This window comes from Alligator sinensis, unplaced genomic scaffold, assembly GCF_000455745.1.
Source record: "Alligator sinensis unplaced genomic scaffold, ASM45574v1 scaffold659_1, whole genome shotgun sequence".
Taxonomy (NCBI): Eukaryota; Metazoa; Chordata; order Crocodylia; family Alligatoridae; genus Alligator; species Alligator sinensis.
In genome coordinates this window covers 1,033,365-1,052,402 of record NW_005842265.1, presented here as the reverse complement: position 1 = coordinate 1,052,402, position 19,038 = coordinate 1,033,365, and the positions used below count along the sequence as shown (strand labels likewise).

The following is a 19,038-nucleotide window of genomic DNA, read 5'->3' as shown; positions in this document are numbered from 1 at the left end:
GGGGGGGGGGGGGGCATGTGCCCCCCAGATCAGTGTGGGGCACAGGTGGGGTGAGCTGCAGCCAGGGCAGTGCCAGGCAGGTGGCAGTGAGGGCTGTGGGGGGGAGGGGACTACAGCCACCCCAAAAGTAGTCGTAGCCCCCACTCCCAGTGCTGCCATCTGCCCTGCACAGATGTGGGGTCACCCCCCACCCCATGTCCTCCCAGACAAGTGGCAGGAGCAGCGGTGGGAGCCACTGGATGAGCGGTGCTACGCAGCGGCGGCAGCCCACCCTCCCCTCTTCCCACATCCCCCAGATGAGCCATGACTCCATGCTGTGCCCCCTTCCCCACTTCCTCCTCACCATGGGGGCCTTGATCTGCTCCCTCTGCGCCCCTTCCCTTCCACCACACCAGTCTTACCAGCTGCATGCAGCTCTCCACACTGCCAGCTGTGCTCCTTACTGCCTACATGCTGCGCTGCAGCTGTGCACATGTACGGGCCATATATCAGGCCAATTACCTATATAGACAATTTTCTTTATATTGGTGCTGATCCAGTATCGGACTGATGTATCAGTGCATCTCTAGTATTTTTGGATGCACTAGCCAAGACAAGTATTGTTCATCTTGGCTAGTAATCCCTAGTCTTCCAGCTGATTTATGTTTGGAGCAAATCATGGCCTTCATTATTTTTCTGAAGCAATTGACTGAAAATAAACTTGAAATTTTCTTTGCTTAAAGCTCTATATTTTAAAAAAGGTAACTTTGAATAACTAAGGCTTAGAACTTTAAACAAAAGTAAAAAAGATTGAAATGAATTATCTCAGACCTGGGTATCTTTTACCCTGATGCATTTTTTCATTTCTCATTCACCTGTTAGTGTCTTCTGGCTTAAGTCAAATATAAAATATCTGCCAAATAGATAGGAAAAAAGCCTTTAAGGCAATAATGTGGTTTTCTTAAAGAATATAGGCATTATCTTAAAAAGCCAGTTTTGGTGAAACTCCAAAAAAATTAAATATTAGAAATTGTGAAAGTTAAAAAGAGGCAAGCAACTTTGTGATTTGTCTGTTGATTGACCCTTATATGTAAAGTGGAACAGTTCATCTGAGTTTTTCATAAAACTTTGATGTTCAATTTTGTTTTAAACTGTGGCTATAAATATGGCATCATCTGGATATGCTCCGTTTGTGTATTCAGAATAATCTCTTCTGATGTCAATGATTAACATGATCAGCGAAAACAGAGTGAGCCAGATTGGATTCCTTCTCCTGCATCAGCTACAGAAATATTTACTAAGTTCTAAACAGTTAAAAGCAAAGGGGCTGTATAGGTATAAATGAGGACCTAGCTTTCCTGCAGAGCTTTTGTTATTTGTACTGATACATGAGAAGGAAAGAAGCTAGTCTGGCCCTGACACTTAATTTTGCTTGGCTTGTAGTTGGAAAAAATTAAGCCCATTTGATATGCAAGTTGTGGAGCAGCCCTGGGCTGGCGGCAGACTTAGTGGGGCAAGCCCCAGGCTCTGGGTGGTAGCATCAGAGGGGCTGGCTGGGGCACGAGAGTGCCAAAGCATGGAGCCATGCAGCAGGCAGCCTGCACGTTACACCCTCATGCCCCAGCCAACCCGTCACCATCTATGTTTGCATTTCCTCACACTTAATTACTCCGCCATAAGATAGTACTGCCCCAGACAGTACTATTTTGTGGTGGAGTTAATTTACTGAGCCCTAGTACTGGCACATGTGTATACAGTGACACCGTATTGCAGAGCTAATTAGTCAACTCCACAGTAACGTGCACGTGTAGGTGTACCCATTGTGACAAATTTGCATTAGAGCCTCCAGAACGGCATAAAGATTGCAAAGTGCATAACATGTATGACAAACTACATTTAATAAATGGTTCTGCCAAGAGACTTTTTCAAATCTCCTCAAAGACACAAGTCCTTTCCAGAACCAACAAATTGATTGGTATTTCTAGTCCAAACTATTTTGCAGTTTATATAAGACAAGTCAGAAAAGAAGTTAAGAAAGATTCATTAAGTAAAACTGTTGCATAGGTTGAACATGCTTGTTTCTGATCTCTTGTCTGATTTGCCTCAGAAGTTTAAAAAAATACTCTTATAATCAAGAAATTGCATTATATTTTGCTGAGTTTGGAGGACAGTGCTGAACCCCCCCCCCCACCCCCCCGTTATAATGGACCTGTCCACTTTAACTGGGGAGAGACTAGACTTATGTTTCCATAATATGTTATAGGCCAGCTAATTTTGTTACTGTACAAAACCTTAAAGCTATTGCACTTCTTGACCAAAAAGAAATACATTATTAAATGTGTTTGATGTGAATAGCTCATCGATGCCTGGCACCTGGAAGGAAAGGAAGATAATATGTTTTCTCTGTTATTGTGTGTAGGTACTACCAAAGATGATGGCATTTTGTTATCAGATCTTAACGGAGCCAAACATTGACCCAAGGAAGAAAGACGGAGCATTGCATGTGATAGGTTCTCTAGCAGATATTTTACTGAAGGTAAATGGATGGGGTTATGTAAAAAGCATACAATTGTAATCCTATTTATCCACTGTCTTCTCTGTTTTAAAATGCACATTTTAAAAGTATGGCTGCTTCTTAGTAGCAGTGTTGTTGTAAATGCAATGGTGCAGGGACAGAATTAATTGGCAAAATTAGATCAAATTAAAGCAGTTGTTCTAATGTGAACCATAACTTCTGCTTTGCCAGGCCTGATGAAGGGTGTTTGATGCCCAACAGGTTCTTTCTCCCAACAGTACAAGTTAGTCATAAAAGATACTACTTTACCTCACAATTCTTGCTAATCCTTAATCACGTTAATAACGTCTCTAAAGAATTGCACTATAAAATAACAATCACAAGTTGTTTTATATAAATTAAAATTTTTGGTCTACCATTTGTTTTCTCTTTTTTTATTTACATTCATTCTTTCTTCTCTACTAGCCTCCAGAATACCACCATCTTTGTTGCAGAATAGTTTCTCAGTTATTTTCTGATGCATTGCTGAAATGGGGCCATCTTAGGAAATGCACTCCAGCAGTAATGAAATCTTTGGCAGATTAATAGTATGATGCCTTCCCACAGTAAAAAGCAGTCATCTTGTAGGGTTCTGGAATCAATGATTAATATTTTCTAGCTGCTGCAGGAATAGGTTGCCTAGTCTGCCCACCCTCTATCATACAACATGTGATTCTAACTTCAGTGTCACCAACAGGGATTAGATATTGTTCACTCTGCAATCAAAAAATGGGCATAAAGGAATAATTCATGCTTTTCCTACCCTTTCTCCTATCACAAGATCCTCACAAATTTTAAGAGTATTTCTTCAGAATTTTTTGTTGTATTTGAAATCCAGAGCATGTTGTCTTTATCTTAAAAGTAATATCACTGAAGGGTAATTATCTTAGGATGAGATAAGAGACTGGAATCGTGAGTTTTTGAATCATTCTGTGCTGGAAATTCCTTGTTTAAAAATGTCTGTTATTTGCTCAGTATGAATTATGTAACCTGACTCTGTAGGATGTTTAAACTGTACTTTGTGTATAAGGGACATTACTAATTTAACAACATCCTTGAAGTCCCACTCTAGAAGTGTAGTGTGAAATTCAGGCTCTGTAGCAGCAAAATTTCCATCAACTTTGCTGGAGACAGGATTACATCTACAGCAAGGGCGAGCAGTTATTTTGGGCAGAGGGTCACTTACTGAGTTTTGACAAGCCATCAAGGGCTGCATAACAGGCAGCCCAGGGCAGATAAATATTAATTTTCTAACTTTTTTAGGGGCCCCGTGGGCCAGATACAATGGCCTGGTGGACCGCATCCAGCCCGTGGGCTGCATTTTGCCTACCCCTGATCTACAGTATTGTTGCTTACCAACAAAAAAGGAACTAGAAGCAGAGATTTCTAGTGGCATCATCCCTGATTTAAGCAGCTTTTATCTCAAACCTTTTTATATAGACCCGTGTGTGTCTGTCCTGAAAAAAATGGTTTTTATCTTACTGTACTGCTGATATGTGACATACTGAATCATGACACTGAGATTATAAGATACTTTACAAAGGGGAATTTACTCTCCCAACAGAGCAAACTTTTTCTGCCTACCCTAAATTGTCTTAGTTGGGGGCTTTGGCAGGTTAAGTATTCCTGTGACGTGTAAAGGTAATTTCGTAACCAAGCTGAGAGCTCCTCACTTGTATGTTGGCAAACATGAGAGTTTGCACATAAATTAATACAGCATTTCCAAACCTTTTTTGCCATGGCACACTTACCTAAATAAAAAAGCACCGTAGCACACCAGACATTGGGGGGTGGGGGGACACGGGGACAACACAAACGGACGGTAGTGTGTGGCCATCTGGACACCAATGGGGGGGCATGGCGCACAGCCAGCTGGACACTGACAGGGAGAGGTGGTGCACGTCCAGCTGGACAGCATTTTGGGCTGGAGCCATGCCCGCTGTCTGTCTGGAGCCATGCTCGCTGTCTGTCTGTGTCTGCAGCAGCAGGCGGGGCGGTATGGCTCCAGCCGAAAATGCCATGGCACACCTGGATGTGCCTGATGGCACACTGGTTGGGAAACGCTGAATTAATACACACTGGCCGTGTCTACACATGCTTCTGACTGTGCATTTGGTACTGCGCAGTCATTTAGTAGTTGCTAAAGCAACTAAATACCTTGGGAACTGCCAGGTTTGACTGAATGATGTGGAGGAAACTTCTAGTAGATTTTCCTTCCCCCACACTGGAGAGATTGTTGGAGGGAGAAGGGGTTCTGGGCTTAGTCATGAAAATGTAAACAGGCACAAGTTATTTTTGTAGCTGGGAAAATCATTTGGTTTTAAGGTTCATAACAGCAGCAGGAAGTTTGAAACTCAAATTTGCTTCTTACCAAGTGTACATTCTCCTTTATTCATGCATGTAGTAGCTTGTAAGGTGTTTCAGGCATGCTGCGTTGTTGACACTGTTCTTTTTGTTTTAAGTGAAATAAAGATCAACTTGAATTTGGTTCTTTTAAGAGAGGGAATAACATGGATTTAGCAACTAGTGGTATGAGCTATTTTCCTTACCAGGGTGGGCCTGTTGCTCATGATAGTGCTTTTAGAATTCAAATGCAGAGAGAGAAGTAGTCAGCCTTGTTATTCTGAAGTCAGGCAGAAGGCAGGGAACAAAGGCATCTTAGAGACTGACTTGCTCAAAGAGGCACAAGCTTTCATTGGTGACAATTTACTGCATCAGATGCTATGAACTCAATGTGTGAGATCATTTGTCTTCTAGAAATTATCCTACATGTATTAATGGGATAAACTAGTTGATATGAAGGCAGGGAAATTGTTATTCTGTTTCAAATTTATGGTATTAATTTGCATTATAGTTCTTAAGATGACTAAATGAATTGCTGAGTAATAAATATATCAAAATTTAAGGCTATTGGAACTTAATTTTTTTGTTTACTCCAACAGAAGAGTGTGTTCAAGGATCAAATGGAACTGATGCTACAGAACCATGTATTTCCATTGTTCATGTCTAACCTGGGGTACCTTAGAGCTAGAGTAAGTTCACTGCTTTTATAGACGACAGTATTTGTCTTGATTCTTTCCTTTACAGGTTCATTTCGCTCTGAGTAATTAAGATTGAAATGTAGTCATTGTTATTGCCCCCTTCGCAAAAATTTACTTCTAAGCACTAGCAGCAGTAGCTTTTTACCATTTTGATTTAAAATGATTTGCAGGTAGAAATTACTACTTGTAATTCCATAGTATCCTATTTTCGTTGACCATTTAGCTCAAACTAGAAAACTTGAACATAGTCACAGAATGAACTAACTCTTCAGTTTACCATGTAACTATTATTCAGCAGCAGATCTCTAGTCTGAGCTACTGGACAGAATTAAAAAAAACAAACAAACAAGTTTCAGAAGCAGTTAATTCCACTTTAAGAATAGACTTGATTTAATTGCTAACCCAGTGGTTCTCAAACCTTTTGGACTCCAGGCACTTTTTACTAGACTTGAATTGTGGCACCTAATTTCAAAAATATTTTACAGTGCTTACCTTCTTGCAGAGGGACCAGACAGTGGGGAAAGGCGATCCTCCAGGCAGGAACAAGCCCATGCCTGCACTTATTTGCATATTTCCTCATGCCGCCTTGTATGTTTCTCCACGTCTTGTTGCACCCTTCAGAGGATCTGCTGTCAAACCCAGGTGTCCTAGCTCCCTGGTTGAGAATCACTCTAAACTGATCCTTTTAGTACCTGTATTAATCTATAATTTTTATTAATTTTCTTTTTAAGTGTACATTCCATCACCTAAAAAGAACTGAAAGTTTTCTCCACACTGATAAAAGTTTAGTTATTTTTTATATGAACAAGAGGGGGGGAGGAGAAGGAACACTTTAGTGTGAAACCTACCAGTTATGTTATTATATGTATACTCTGCAAACATAAAAATGATTGAGCGACAAGAGCAAACCAATTAAGAGCTCTGTCTGTGATGTTTCAGTTGCCAGAACTGCAATAGCTCTGACTCATTTTTTTTTTTTTTTACCTATAGTCCTGTTGGGTTCTTCGATCATTCAGTACTTTGAAATTCCACAATGAACTAAACCTGAGAAATGCAGTAGAGCTGGCAAAAAAGAGCCTAATTGATGATAAGGAAATGCCAGTCAAAGTAGAAGCAGCCATAGCTCTTCAGACTTTAATAAGTAACCAGGAGCAAGGTATGTTACAATTGTTCATTCATGTATACACTGATTATTTTTCCTGCATAGACAATATGCTGCTACAGTTTGCTTTAGGTATTTCTAAATACTTTTTGCGTCAAGAAAATTGAATTCGACACATTTCATTTATCAAACTAAGTGATATTTATTTTTTAAGTTTAAATTGAAACATCAGGTATGTTTGGGAAAGAATCCTTCATTTGGTGTAGGGGTATGTTTCTCCCATGGAAGTAGAGAATTTTTGTGAACAGAATTATAAATGTGAGCTATAAAAGCAGACAAATTATTTAATTACTTTGAATCTAATAATTGCCATTAGTTCAGCTTTGTCAAGTAGTCTTTTACTTGAAAGAAATTATTTTAAATGTTTCTGCTTAATAGATCAGTAGGATTCTAGATGATTTGGGGATAGACTGTGTATTTGTTTCAATGGATTGTTGTTTTTTCCTAATTTTGCTTATCGTTTTAGCCAAGGAGTATGTAAAGCCATATGTCAGACCTGTTATGCAGGAGCTGTTGCACATAGTTAGAGAGACAGAAAATGATGACCTTACTAACGTTATCCAGAAGATGATCTGTGAGTACAGTCAGGAGGTTGCTACCATCGCTATTGACATGACACAACACCTGGTAAGAGACAAATATAAAACAATATTGCAATCAAAGCTGCATAGGCCTACTGTATTAAAGAGATCTGCATTTTTTTCTGAAATTAAATTTGTTTAAGGGGATGCTGTCAGATTTAAAATAATGGAAAAATCCCACCTCTGTCATGTGTAATGCCGTAGATTAGTGAAGATTCTTTAAAATCTAATTTAATTATCACAGTTTTTTCTGTCTACTTTGTATTTCAACTCAGATGCTGAATAATAGGCTTGTCATCTAGTTGGTCTTTTAGGGCACTTCTACACATGCTCCACTGAGTTCTGATCAGAAGACTCGGACATTAATCGATTCTGTTGGGGTGTTCTAATGAGAACACTCCAGTGTGCTGCAGTGTCTCAAGTATTCAGCATCCCTGTGTTTCATAATGGCAGTGGGGGTGCTTTAACTAAAGCTTGTCAAGTGAGCTTTAGTTAAAATGACCCTGTGTATTCAGTGTCCTGCCATTTTGAATACATGAGATGCTATGGGCGTTTTAATTAGAGCAGCTCCCAAGAGTTAAAATGCCACCTCGCCCCCTCTACTCCAGAGCATGTATATAGGTGCCCTTAGTTTTGTTCTAGTTTGATTTGCTTGCTGTCTGTTCATGCACATGGGCTGAATATAGGGCAAGTAAATGCTTAGCTCCAAATACACACGGGTTTCAAAGATAGTTTTAAAAAATCTAATTTAAATCTATTTAAAAAAACAAACACTTTCCTAAAAAAATATCAGCCAATAATCTATTTTGTAAAATGTAACAAAACATAAATTGGTGGGGGAGGGTTAAACTACATGATTTCTCTTTAAAACATTATAAACTTAAAGCACTTCAGTACATAATATAACAGGAGTCTGGCAGTTTTGATCACTGCTATTTTTAATAATCCAGGGTAATAGCTCTGATTATTTAACATTTCCTACTGCTTACCACAGTTAGCAATAACATAGGGGAAAGTATTTCAGTTTTCTAAACTTCCCTTGCAAAACTATCTAGCATACTTTTTAATATTGATAGAGACGATAGCTTTACTACAGATACTTTAATAACCTGAAGGCACTGCAGCCTTTTCATAAGTTGTCAAAGGGTACTGCTGCTTGTTTTTATATGGAAAGTTGGAAATATTAGATGCCTCTAGAAGATCTGGCAGTGCTTATTTTCTACTCATTTTTTTAGGCTGAGATATTTGGTAAAGTTCTTCAAAGTGAAGAATATGAGGAGGTGGAGGACAAAACAGTTATGGCCATGGGAATTTTACACACAATTGACACTATCCTAACAGTTGTGGAAGATCACAAAGAGGTGAGACTTTCCCAGTTACGTATGAAATCTTTTTTCCCCACCTTTGAATCATCACAGCATGCTCTTTTATATATGAAATTGTTACACCTGAAATAGCATGTATTAATTACAATCAAGTGATCCGTTCTTAATAAACTTGAATTTAAAGCTCTGTGTAAAATATAATTTCTCATTTGTGCCATGCTCATCTGTAAGAGAAAATTGATATTTCTCAGGCAATAGTACTTTAGCCTTCATTACAGCAAATATAATTCTAGAATATTGTTGCAGACTCCTATAAAATCCTTTATAAAGCTGAATTCTTCTCTGCTAATAAGTCATAATTCACATTAACTGCAGTAAGGTTAATTGTTGGCAATGATAAATCAGACTTTCCTGCTTAACGCAACAGTTTTTTTGGATGGAATTGATAGGAATCGATTGCTCTGTTATATTAAACAGGACATGTTTAAACTTTGCATATTCATGAGCCATCTGCAGGAGGAACTCTCCCCCCTAATTTCATTACTCAGTACAGCACAGCTGAGTGTTGCCATCTGGCTTTTAGCAAGGCTCTGCTTGTTTCTGATTTTATAACAGGTTGATCAAAGTAAGAAAGAGGTCAGTAACTTATCTGGTATTGAACAGTCGGTGATTCTTAGCTCAACTGGCACTATAGATAAAGGTGCATTGTCCTAATTTGTTCTGCTTCCTTGGTTACAGTAGGATGTTTTCATCACAAGTATGAAGTACGTATCTTTTTATGAGGGGTATTCTTTTTTAAACAGTTAAATACAAATACTTAAATATCTTGACAAAAAAAATCTAAAAATGCCTTGCTTGTATGCTACAATTGCTCTAGAATCCAGACTATGTTTAACATTTTACAAAAGATCTTTTCATTTTTTGAAACCCAACCCCCTCCACCCCCCCGAAATTGATAACTAAAACAGGTAAGCATGAACTGTGATAACCTGTAACACTATATTTTTATGCTTCAGAATTTACTCTAGTAGACATTTGTTTTAAATGTATTTTGCGAAAATGTAGCAACTCGTTTTTCTGTTGTGTAAGGCACAACTAAAAATATCACACTTACTACCTTAGCTCTCATTGTACTTTTCTACAAAACTTGCCTAAATTTGTTTCTCACCAAATATACATTCTCTTTTACTCATGAACATATTAGCTTGTAAGAATTGTTTGGGACTGGGAGTTTAGCACCATGAAGGATTGATCCTTTGTTGAATGACACTGTTAATGAAATAAAATGTTCAAGTTTGCTGGTTTTATTTAGACTTAAATACATTTGTCTCTTGTGACAGTTTCCACCCCTAAAGACAATATTCCTGTGCAGTAACAAGGAATGCCCAATACATTACCTACTCGCAGTCAAACCTCACAGCAACATCTTTGCTACTTGCAACATCATTATTTAGTATTCTCTTATATCTGAAAATACTCTGTTGCACAGGGTGTTGGCCAGAGGCAGGAACATGGTGCAGCAAAAACATCATCCTTCCTCAACAGCCCAGTGTCTGAGAGCAGGCATGCTTCTTCCATGTGCTGGAGTCTTAGCTGGTATATTGGCAGCAACCACTTGTTTGGAAATATTAAAATAATAACACAGTCTTAAAAATAAAAAAGTAAGGACGATTTAGAGAATCTGATTTTTCAAAGAATTGGATAATTAATCACAATCTGATGTTGTCTCTGTAACTCTCTTATAATATTTAAACCAGCATTCAAAGTGAGATGGAAAATTTTCTTTAAGAAACTTCTCACTTAACATGAATAATTCAAGTGGATAGATCAGGTTATTTTGATTCTGGATTTTTAAAACAATTGTCTTATATTTTTATTTCAGATAACTCAACAGCTGGAGAGCATATGCTTACAGATCATTGGCCTCGTTTTGCAGAAACACGTAATAGGTATCTTCAGAAACTGGCTTTGAACATGTATCCAGTTTGTTTATTTGACAGGAAAACTATCAATGAAATATTCTTAAATCTAATATAGCAAGAAGTGTAGTGTTTTCTTGTCCAGTGCTCTCAGCCCTACTTTGATTGAGCTACTTCTCTTGGGAATTTTCAGTTCTGATTTATCTCTCTTCCTCTCCTTCTTTCATGTTCCTGAATTACTACAGTAAATTGTTAGCTAGCTAGTTTATTGAGCAGTTGAGGTCAAATGGAAGAACATGGAATTTATTTCTGTGTATAATTTTAACTTGATTGAAAATTTTAAAGGGCCATGACCTATGGTTATAACTACTTTCCTACCAGCCCCTTATATTGAAAAGCTTCAAAGTTTTATGACAAAGCCTTTAAATAAAAACAAAAGTTGATAGAATGAAAGCAACATAACTTCCATTTTAGCTTGAAATATAATGGTTTGGAAGCAATTTCTTTAGTAAACTGACAATATAGTTTTTCTCCCAGTGTATATAAGTAGTGAGAAACCAGTTCTTTGCAATATTAGGCCTCTCCTTTGGAATGTCTTTGTTCATTCTTTCTGCATATCACTTTACCTTTCTGAAGCTGTATGACTCATATGTCTGAGAAGGTATTGTTTCTCCTCTTCAGAATTTTATGAAGAAATTCTCTCTCTGGCATACAGCTTGACATGCCAGATGATTTCCCTCCAGATGTGGCAGCTTTTAGGTGTGTTATATGAAGTTTTCCAGCAGGATTGTTTTGAGTACTTTGCAGGTATGACTGTTTATGAAATGTAATGTATTTTAACAATTTGGGAGTGCAGGCCCCAACCACTGCCTTCTGGAATCATTTTTGTTTAGTCTGAATGAATCTAAAGTGAACATGTGCTTGTGCCATGCTATAAACCTTAACGTAAGCTAACACGAGTATTCTTAGCTTGGGGAAACATGGCCAAATATGCCAGTCTTACTATGTTATTGTAGTGTGTCTACAATTCAAAGGAAATATAAACATCCAGAGTTTCTCACAAAACTATCAGTGTATCAGTTAAAATGTAATTATGACCATTTTAATTTTTTTTGTCTCTATGTTATAAGGCTGCCATTGTGGCAGTATACACAGACTTATGCAGAGTTGATGGGGTTCCAGCTCTTCTCAAGAGTCTGCAGGAACAGATCCCATTGCAGGGTTAGGATCTGAATGGTTAGGGCTCTGGGGATGGTATTTTACATCATTTTTTATTTCTTTTTTTTAGATATGATGCCTCTCTTACACAATTATGTGACCATTGACACTGATACTTTACTGTCTAATCCAAAACATTTAGAAATCATTTACACTATGTGTAAAAAGGTAAGACTTGTATTTGTTATTGTGGTGCTCATCACTGATATTTAAAATCAGATGTTCAAAACAGAACAGTGACAAGCTTGTTAATTGGTGCCTGTTCTGTCTAAATTAAATTTAGTCTCATCTTAGTTTCTGTTGGAGGATCACAGCAAACCACTTCCACAATCATAAGTGGCGCTCAGAGTGGGGTAAGGATTAAATTGTTGAGAAAATTAGATTTACTCTTTCAGCCTTGAAACATGGATTAATGATTGTTGAAGAAACTTGCCATTCTGTTGCATAAATTGAACCTGTTTTGTTTTTTGTTTTTTTTAAATAGAATTTTACATTTTAAGGCTGTTAATCTGTCACCAGAATTAAATGGCCAAAAAAATGCAATGTGGAAAACATCAAATATCAAAGAATTTCAAAGATGTTAGCTTCCAAAATAACATTTATCTCAAAATGGGAAAAACACCAAGACAACTGTAATGGAAAATTGATAAGACTTGGGCGCGTCTACATGATATGCTTACTGTACATTGGCCTAATAACACTGTACAGTAGCGTGTCACGGTAAAAACTGCTAATAGCCTACTGAGCAGTGTTATTAGGGTAATGCACAGTAAGCTTCACTAAATAACCATGTGCCAGCGCTGCCGCACAGTAGCTTTAGGTACTGTGCATTTAGTTAGTGCTTTATTCAGGAAGTACAAAACTTAATGTACAGTATGTAGGGCACATTAATGCACGTGTAGATGTGCCCATTATGTAGGTTTTTCCATAAAAAAAAAAAGTCACATTTTCAGTCACCCAGCACCATTTGTGCCGCTTAAGCGTGGTTTGTTACCTTTCCCCCCTCAAAATATTGTATGTGTTTTGATATATATGTATATCTGCATCTGTAGTTCCATGACAGATTGTACTTGCTATAAGTGGACTGAATTGTCATCCTTCTTGTTAGGTATTAACTGGAGATGCAGGAGAAGATGCAGAATGTCATGCAGCTAAACTTTTAGAAGTAATTGTCCTGCAGTGCAAAGGGAGGGGTATTGACCAGGTAAAGTACTGCAAACAGCTTCTCTTCTCTTATAAATATGTGATATTGTGTACATGTTTTGGTAAAAGGCAGTCAGAAACAAAAGAGCTTGCTGGAAATAAAATGTAGGAATAAAGAACAAATGTAGGAAAGCAAATCTTCTAAATGGAATTGTACTCCTGCACAAAGGCTAGTGCAAAAATGTAAATCAGCTTGGAAGAGTTTTTGAATTAGTTTTTGAGTAGGTGATAAAGGCATGGTGAAAAAGCAAGAAAACGGGATTAATGTTAAACAATGAAGGGCTAGTGCCTTGGGTAGAGTTGTCATTTTCTGTTTTCTCCTGGTAGAATTTCTCATTCAGTGCTGAACAGATGGTGGCAATATTTTGATGTAATTGAGAATTGAATCATACAAATCAGATCTTTGGAGTTGTTTCTCACAGCAGTATGAACTCAATTTTTTTTGAATATTAGTAGTATATGTTTGATAGCTGTGTACATTGTGAAATGTATACCCATATATTTGCAGTATGATGGGATTATGGAAGCTGTGGGAACCATCACAACAAATTTTCTAACTTTGTGAAGAACTTTTTAGGTGCTATTTGGAATAGTGGGTTTTTTCACAATAAAGGCTAAATTCTATTCTCTACTCCTATATAAAACTTGAGCCCTACAAGGCACTAACAGATTTACCTGTTTGTGCCTGTGTGAAAGTCTCTTGACTTCAAAGGATAATTGTGGAGTTATTTTTATTGAAAGTGATGGAGTGGCATTGTATAAATATGGAGAAACTGAGGGGAAAATACATCCTTGAGAACTTTTTTAAAGAGAAGTCTGAAAGGGTTAGAAGCCAGGTATATGACTTTGCATTATATTAAATGTGTGACAGCAAAGTTATATGTGCAAGAACTCTGCGTTTGTGTCAATTGAAATGCTTGTAAAAAAAAACCTTATTCATCTCTATTCCGAATTTAAGATGCAGTACAAGCTTACACTTTGAAATATTGCCTGTTTGTTTCATTATTCAGACATGCAAACACGCACACTCTTGTATTTATTTGAATAAGGTTAATATTTCTTACTGAGGATTATGTATGTGCACAGTATAGTACACATACATTTTTGACTTGGTTAAAAAACAAGTAACTGTTTGAATCCTTTCTGAAAGCTTCTATATACACTAAAAGAAATTCTACCAAACTGCCCACAATATTCACTTTTTGTGCTAGTAGTCCTTTTACACTGTCCCAGATGTTAGTTGTTTTGGGGAAGTTGTATTAGTGTAAAAACAGAGGCATATAAGATGTGTTTATAGCAAGGAATGTATATATCACACTGTCATGAGTTGCACAGTACCAGAATTTTAGTGCCTCTTCTTTTCAGCAGTTCTGAGACTAATAAATGCATTTAATTTGTTGTACAACCTGGTAGCATTTTTAATGTTTTGTTTGTTTTCCTCTCCTAATTATGTTCCCAGTGCATCCCACTCTTTGTAGAAGCTGTACTAGAGCGGCTAACCCGAGGAGTTAAGACAAGTGAGCTTCGTACCATGTGTCTCCAGGTTGCCATAGCTGCTCTTTATTACAATCCTGACCTACTTCTGCACACATTAGAGAACATCAGATTTCCGCACAACCCTGAGCCTATCACTGCGCAGTTTATAAACCAATGGATGAACGACACTGATTGTTTTCTTGGGCAAGTATCTAGGGGTTTTTTTCTTAAAAAGTTCTTTCTTACAATTTCTTGGAGGCTGACTTGCAAGGTTATTTTGAGTCCCGAGTTATGTTGATCCAAGAGATTAAATTCCCAAACTTAGTTTAAATAATAGGAATGCTGTAGGGCAGTTTAAAGTGACATACATGTATTTAGCTTTTTCTTTTCTGTTGAGTTGTGTGCTAGCTTTCTGGAATAGTAACTGTTTAGTGGCATTAGATGCTTATGTTATGGATAAACCATTATTAAAACGAACACACAGGGCCAGGGGACTATTCCATGTAAGTTTGCTTTGGTTTAACTTTCACAGATGGGGTAAGTACAGACGCACAAAATTACCATACATCATCTGCTCTATGATAAGTCCCTGATTCCTGTTCACTCACTTCAATTTAATAATTTTTCCATACCCTTAAGGATGTGATTCTTCCCCAAGTTCCTGTATATTATAGACCATTTTTCTCTAAGAGATCCCATAATGTACTGAGAATAATTACAGAAATATAGAGCTGTCCAACAGTATGTCAGAGAAATGGTTGGTTTTCTCCCTAATATAAAAAGTGATTATATATTTTTTTTTCATTTCTAAATTTTTAAAAGCTCTATTTTAAAACTGCTCCATGTAGGTTTGTTTTTTTCCTACACTAGCACCTATTCAGTCCCACCCCCCAAAATCCTGCAAGCTGTTTCCTCTACCATCAACTGCCTTCATAGGTTTGTGACATCAGCATCTTGTATGCACTGGGGCATTGCTCTGTGCTCATTGGTTGCCTGAAAAGTCGTGAGTCTAAATTCCATTACATACTGAAATGCTTCACATCCTTCCTTCCAGTCAGTTAGAACATTATATTTTACCAAGAAGCCAGTGTGTGTATCACCCTCCTTATGAGGACTGTAACATTTTCCTACTCTAGTAATTGCAGAAATCTAAAATTGTACATTTCTTAAGGTTCTCATACTTACTTCCTCCAGTTTAGGAGCCCCTGCCTGTTTGAGAACTCAGCAAAACATCAATAGGCTTAATAGTCTCATATGTGCCTAGTGACCCATACTATATAACCTATCTATGAAGACTGCCTTCTAGTAGCCATAATTCTAAGTTAGAGGTGAGGTGAATTCAGGTTATTTTGATTGGTTCACCTTACATGGTATTATACAGAGGTAAATCAATTTAGTCCTTTCCCTGAATTCCTACCCAAGACTTTAGCAGAATTTCTTTTGAATCAGCCTATTCAACTCCTAGAATTCTTTCCCAGTCCTGATACATAAATTATGATTTGATGCTGATGATGTAATTATCATATTACCTTTCCAGGACAAGTCCTTTCAGGAATTTTCCTGTACTCGTGATACTTGCAGATAGGGTAAGGGTTAGGGCTAAAGGATAACCATTTAGATGGACTTTGAGAAGACCAACTCTATGAGGTCCTGCCAAGCATTATTCAAGTTAGATCCACAGAGTTCAGGAAGCTTTTGTTGCTTCCTTAAAAATCATCTCTGGCCCTGGACAAACATAAGATTTCAAATGTTTCAAACCCCTTTTAGCATCACAAACAGTGAATATATGAATGTTCTTGGCTGAAGAAGCACTTATAAAATGGCCAAAGTGCTTCAAAAATGATAATCCTAAAAAACCTCTTTAAAGCACTGCCTTTTGAAGTGCTTCTTGAGATGCCTGTACACTCCTTGGACCATATCAGGGGGGATGCTTGGTCCTCCAGGACAGTGGGATGAATAGCCAGTGGGTGCTCTCCTATGCACTTGGGTGTCCTTGATGAGGTCTGGAGAATGGAGGCCAGAAGAGGCACGCAGGGATTCTCCAGAGGGGACAGGCAGCAGGGCTCCGTCACAGGCACATGTCTATGTGGCACTGAATTTGAAGCATTCCAAATTTGAGGGGAGCTTGGAGCACTTAATCTGTCCATGGTCTCTGTTTCTGAAATTTGCAGCACTGCTATGTGATGATCAGACCACACGTTCACTAAATGCTTGTCTTTGGACACCCACTTTGGTAGAGTTGTCCAGTAGTGTTAGTTTAAATAGGATTCTTTTACCCATCTTCAAGCCAGGAAATAACTGCTTGCTTGTGACCAGACATGGTATCTATGTGAATAATTCACTGAAAAAGAAATAACAGTCAGTCACTTTATATTAATCGTGGTTGCTTGAGGTACCTTGTCCACATGGCTCACATCTTCTGCCGCATTTTTTTGCTTTTGTGGAGTCCTTTACTGGGTTTCTCTACTGATTTCATAGACTTCATAGACGTCAGAGCTGGAAGGGACCTCGGAAGATCATCGAGTCCAGCCCCCCGCCCAAAGGGCAGGAAGTCAGCTGGGGTCATAGGATCCCAGCAAGATAAGCATCCAGTTTCATCTTGAAGGTGTTCAATGAAGGCGCTTGAACCACCTCCAGTGGCAGGCTGTTCCAGACCTTGGGGGCTCGGACAGTAAAGAAGTTCTTCCTTATGTCCAGCCTGAAACGATCTTGAAGTAGTTTGTGACCATTCGACCTCATCATCCCTTGGGGCGCTCTGGTGAACAAACGTTCCCCCAGATGCTGGTGGTCACCCCTGATAAACTTGTAGGTGGCCATCAGATCACCCCTGAGCCTGCACTTTTCCAGGCTAAAGAACCCCAGGGCTCTCAGCGTGTCATCGTAGGGTCTGCTTCCCTGACCTCTGATCATGCGCGTGGCTCTTCTCTGGACTCTCTCAAGCTTCTCCACATCCTTTTTGAATTGTGGAGCCCAAAACTGGACACAGTACTCCAGCTGCGGCCTCACTAAGGCCGAGTACAGGGGGAGAATGACGTCCCGGGATTTGCTGTAATTTAAAGTTTACAGCTGCGCATGCCAGGACCTGAGAACTGTAATGCTGAATTCAATTCTCAGCTAATTTAGTGAGGATATAATGGATTATCCAAAACTATGCACAGTTTCTATGGGCAGTTATTTGATGAGGATCGACATTTAAGGAACAATTACGGGGCCATTAAAAAAAAGCTCCTAAAACCATGTTTAAGTACTTAAGAGTCCCACATTTCAAGAGAAGACTCCTATTAGTTCCCATTGCCATCAATGGGATGTGCTGGCAATGCTCAACATTTTTCGAAAATCAGGACACTTGTTTTAAATATAAACCTTTATATTAAAAAAAAAGCTTTATCTTCACCTGATCATTATAATTCTAATAACGATCAGGATTTTAACTGTTACACACGATTCCTGGATATTCCCTGACAGATTTTAATATTCATGCACTGTGGTTTAAAAACAAATCTCTAGAGTAAAAGATGATTCAAGAGCTAATTTTATTGTGTGCAATATTCTTGTCTGTTAAAGACATCTGATATAAATTGCCTTAATTTAAAAACTACAACAAAAATCTATTAGACTTTCTTGTTAAATTAAACCTTCTCAAGAAGACTTGATTAATGTTATACTGCATTAATTAATTTGAAATCTGTTCTCTTTGCATTTAAAGAGCTATCTAAGCACCTTTCCTTCATTCCATTTTCAATCATATGGAATATACTAAACAAAATAATAATATATGTACGTACAGATATGGTACTTTAAGTTAAGACCTAAAACCTGTGCTCCTTTCTATAGTAATGGATAATGAAGAGCTCATAGTAATTTTTATGAGATAACTTGTCTTTATCTTTTCACCTCATCTGCCAAGGGCACTGGATAAGCATCTCACAACACCCCAAAGGTAGCAGCAGTTCATTGGTGTTGTGAGCCTATGGCCTCCTCCCAGCTTATCTGCATAGCCTGGCTTATTTGTGGCTGCCTGCCCAGTCCAGAAAGAAGCCGTAGTGACCCCATCTGGGTCAGCAGGGGTCCAATGTTGCCCCTGCTTTTCCTCCGGCTCCCCACATATCTGAAAAAGGACTTCTTATTGTCCTTGATGCTCAAAGCTAGCTGGAGTTCAGTTGCAGCCTTGGCTTTCCTGGTCTGCTCCCTACAGGACCGGACCAGTGCAGAATAATCCTCCTTGGAGGTGACTTCCATCCTCCACCCTTTGTAGGCCTTTCTTTTTAGCCTCAGGAGATCTGCTAGGTCCCTGGAGAGCCAGGGGGGCTGCTGTGCCCTCTTGCTGCCTTTCCTCCGAGATGGAATAGACTTAGTTTGTGCACTGAGGATCGCTCCCTTGACGAACAACCACTCCTCTTGAACTCCCCTCTCCCTGTGGTCACGGTCCCTTAGGGCCTCACTGACAAGCCTCCTGAGCTTGTCAAAGTCGGCTTTCCTGAAGTCAAGGACTTGCGCGTTGCTGACCGACTTGCCAGCTTTTCGACGGATGGTGAAGGTGATCACCTTGTGGTCGCTGTCACCCAGCTTCCCATCGATCA

The 19,038-nt window shown here is 38.6% G+C and overlaps 1 protein-coding gene across 3 annotated transcripts in view; it reads left to right on the top strand.

Annotated features, from left to right (window-relative positions):
* The window catches only part of IPO8 (importin 8), a 73,303-nt gene that overhangs the window by 40,041 nt on the left and 14,224 nt on the right, over nt 1-19,038 (top strand). For all 3 annotated transcript variants that reach the window (XM_025209053.1, XM_025209051.1, XM_025209052.1), the window contains 10 exons: nt 2,399-2,515; nt 5,476-5,565; nt 6,565-6,730; nt 7,203-7,363; nt 8,553-8,678; nt 10,525-10,591; nt 11,243-11,368; nt 11,850-11,947; nt 12,888-12,983; nt 14,442-14,662. In XM_025209053.1, the coding sequence (XP_025064838.1) occupies nt 2,399-2,515; nt 5,476-5,565; nt 6,565-6,730; nt 7,203-7,363; nt 8,553-8,678; nt 10,525-10,591; nt 11,243-11,368; nt 11,850-11,947; nt 12,888-12,983; nt 14,442-14,662 (1,268 nt within the window). The remainder of the gene's footprint in view (nt 1-2,398; nt 2,516-5,475; nt 5,566-6,564; nt 6,731-7,202; nt 7,364-8,552; nt 8,679-10,524; nt 10,592-11,242; nt 11,369-11,849; nt 11,948-12,887; nt 12,984-14,441; nt 14,663-19,038) is intronic.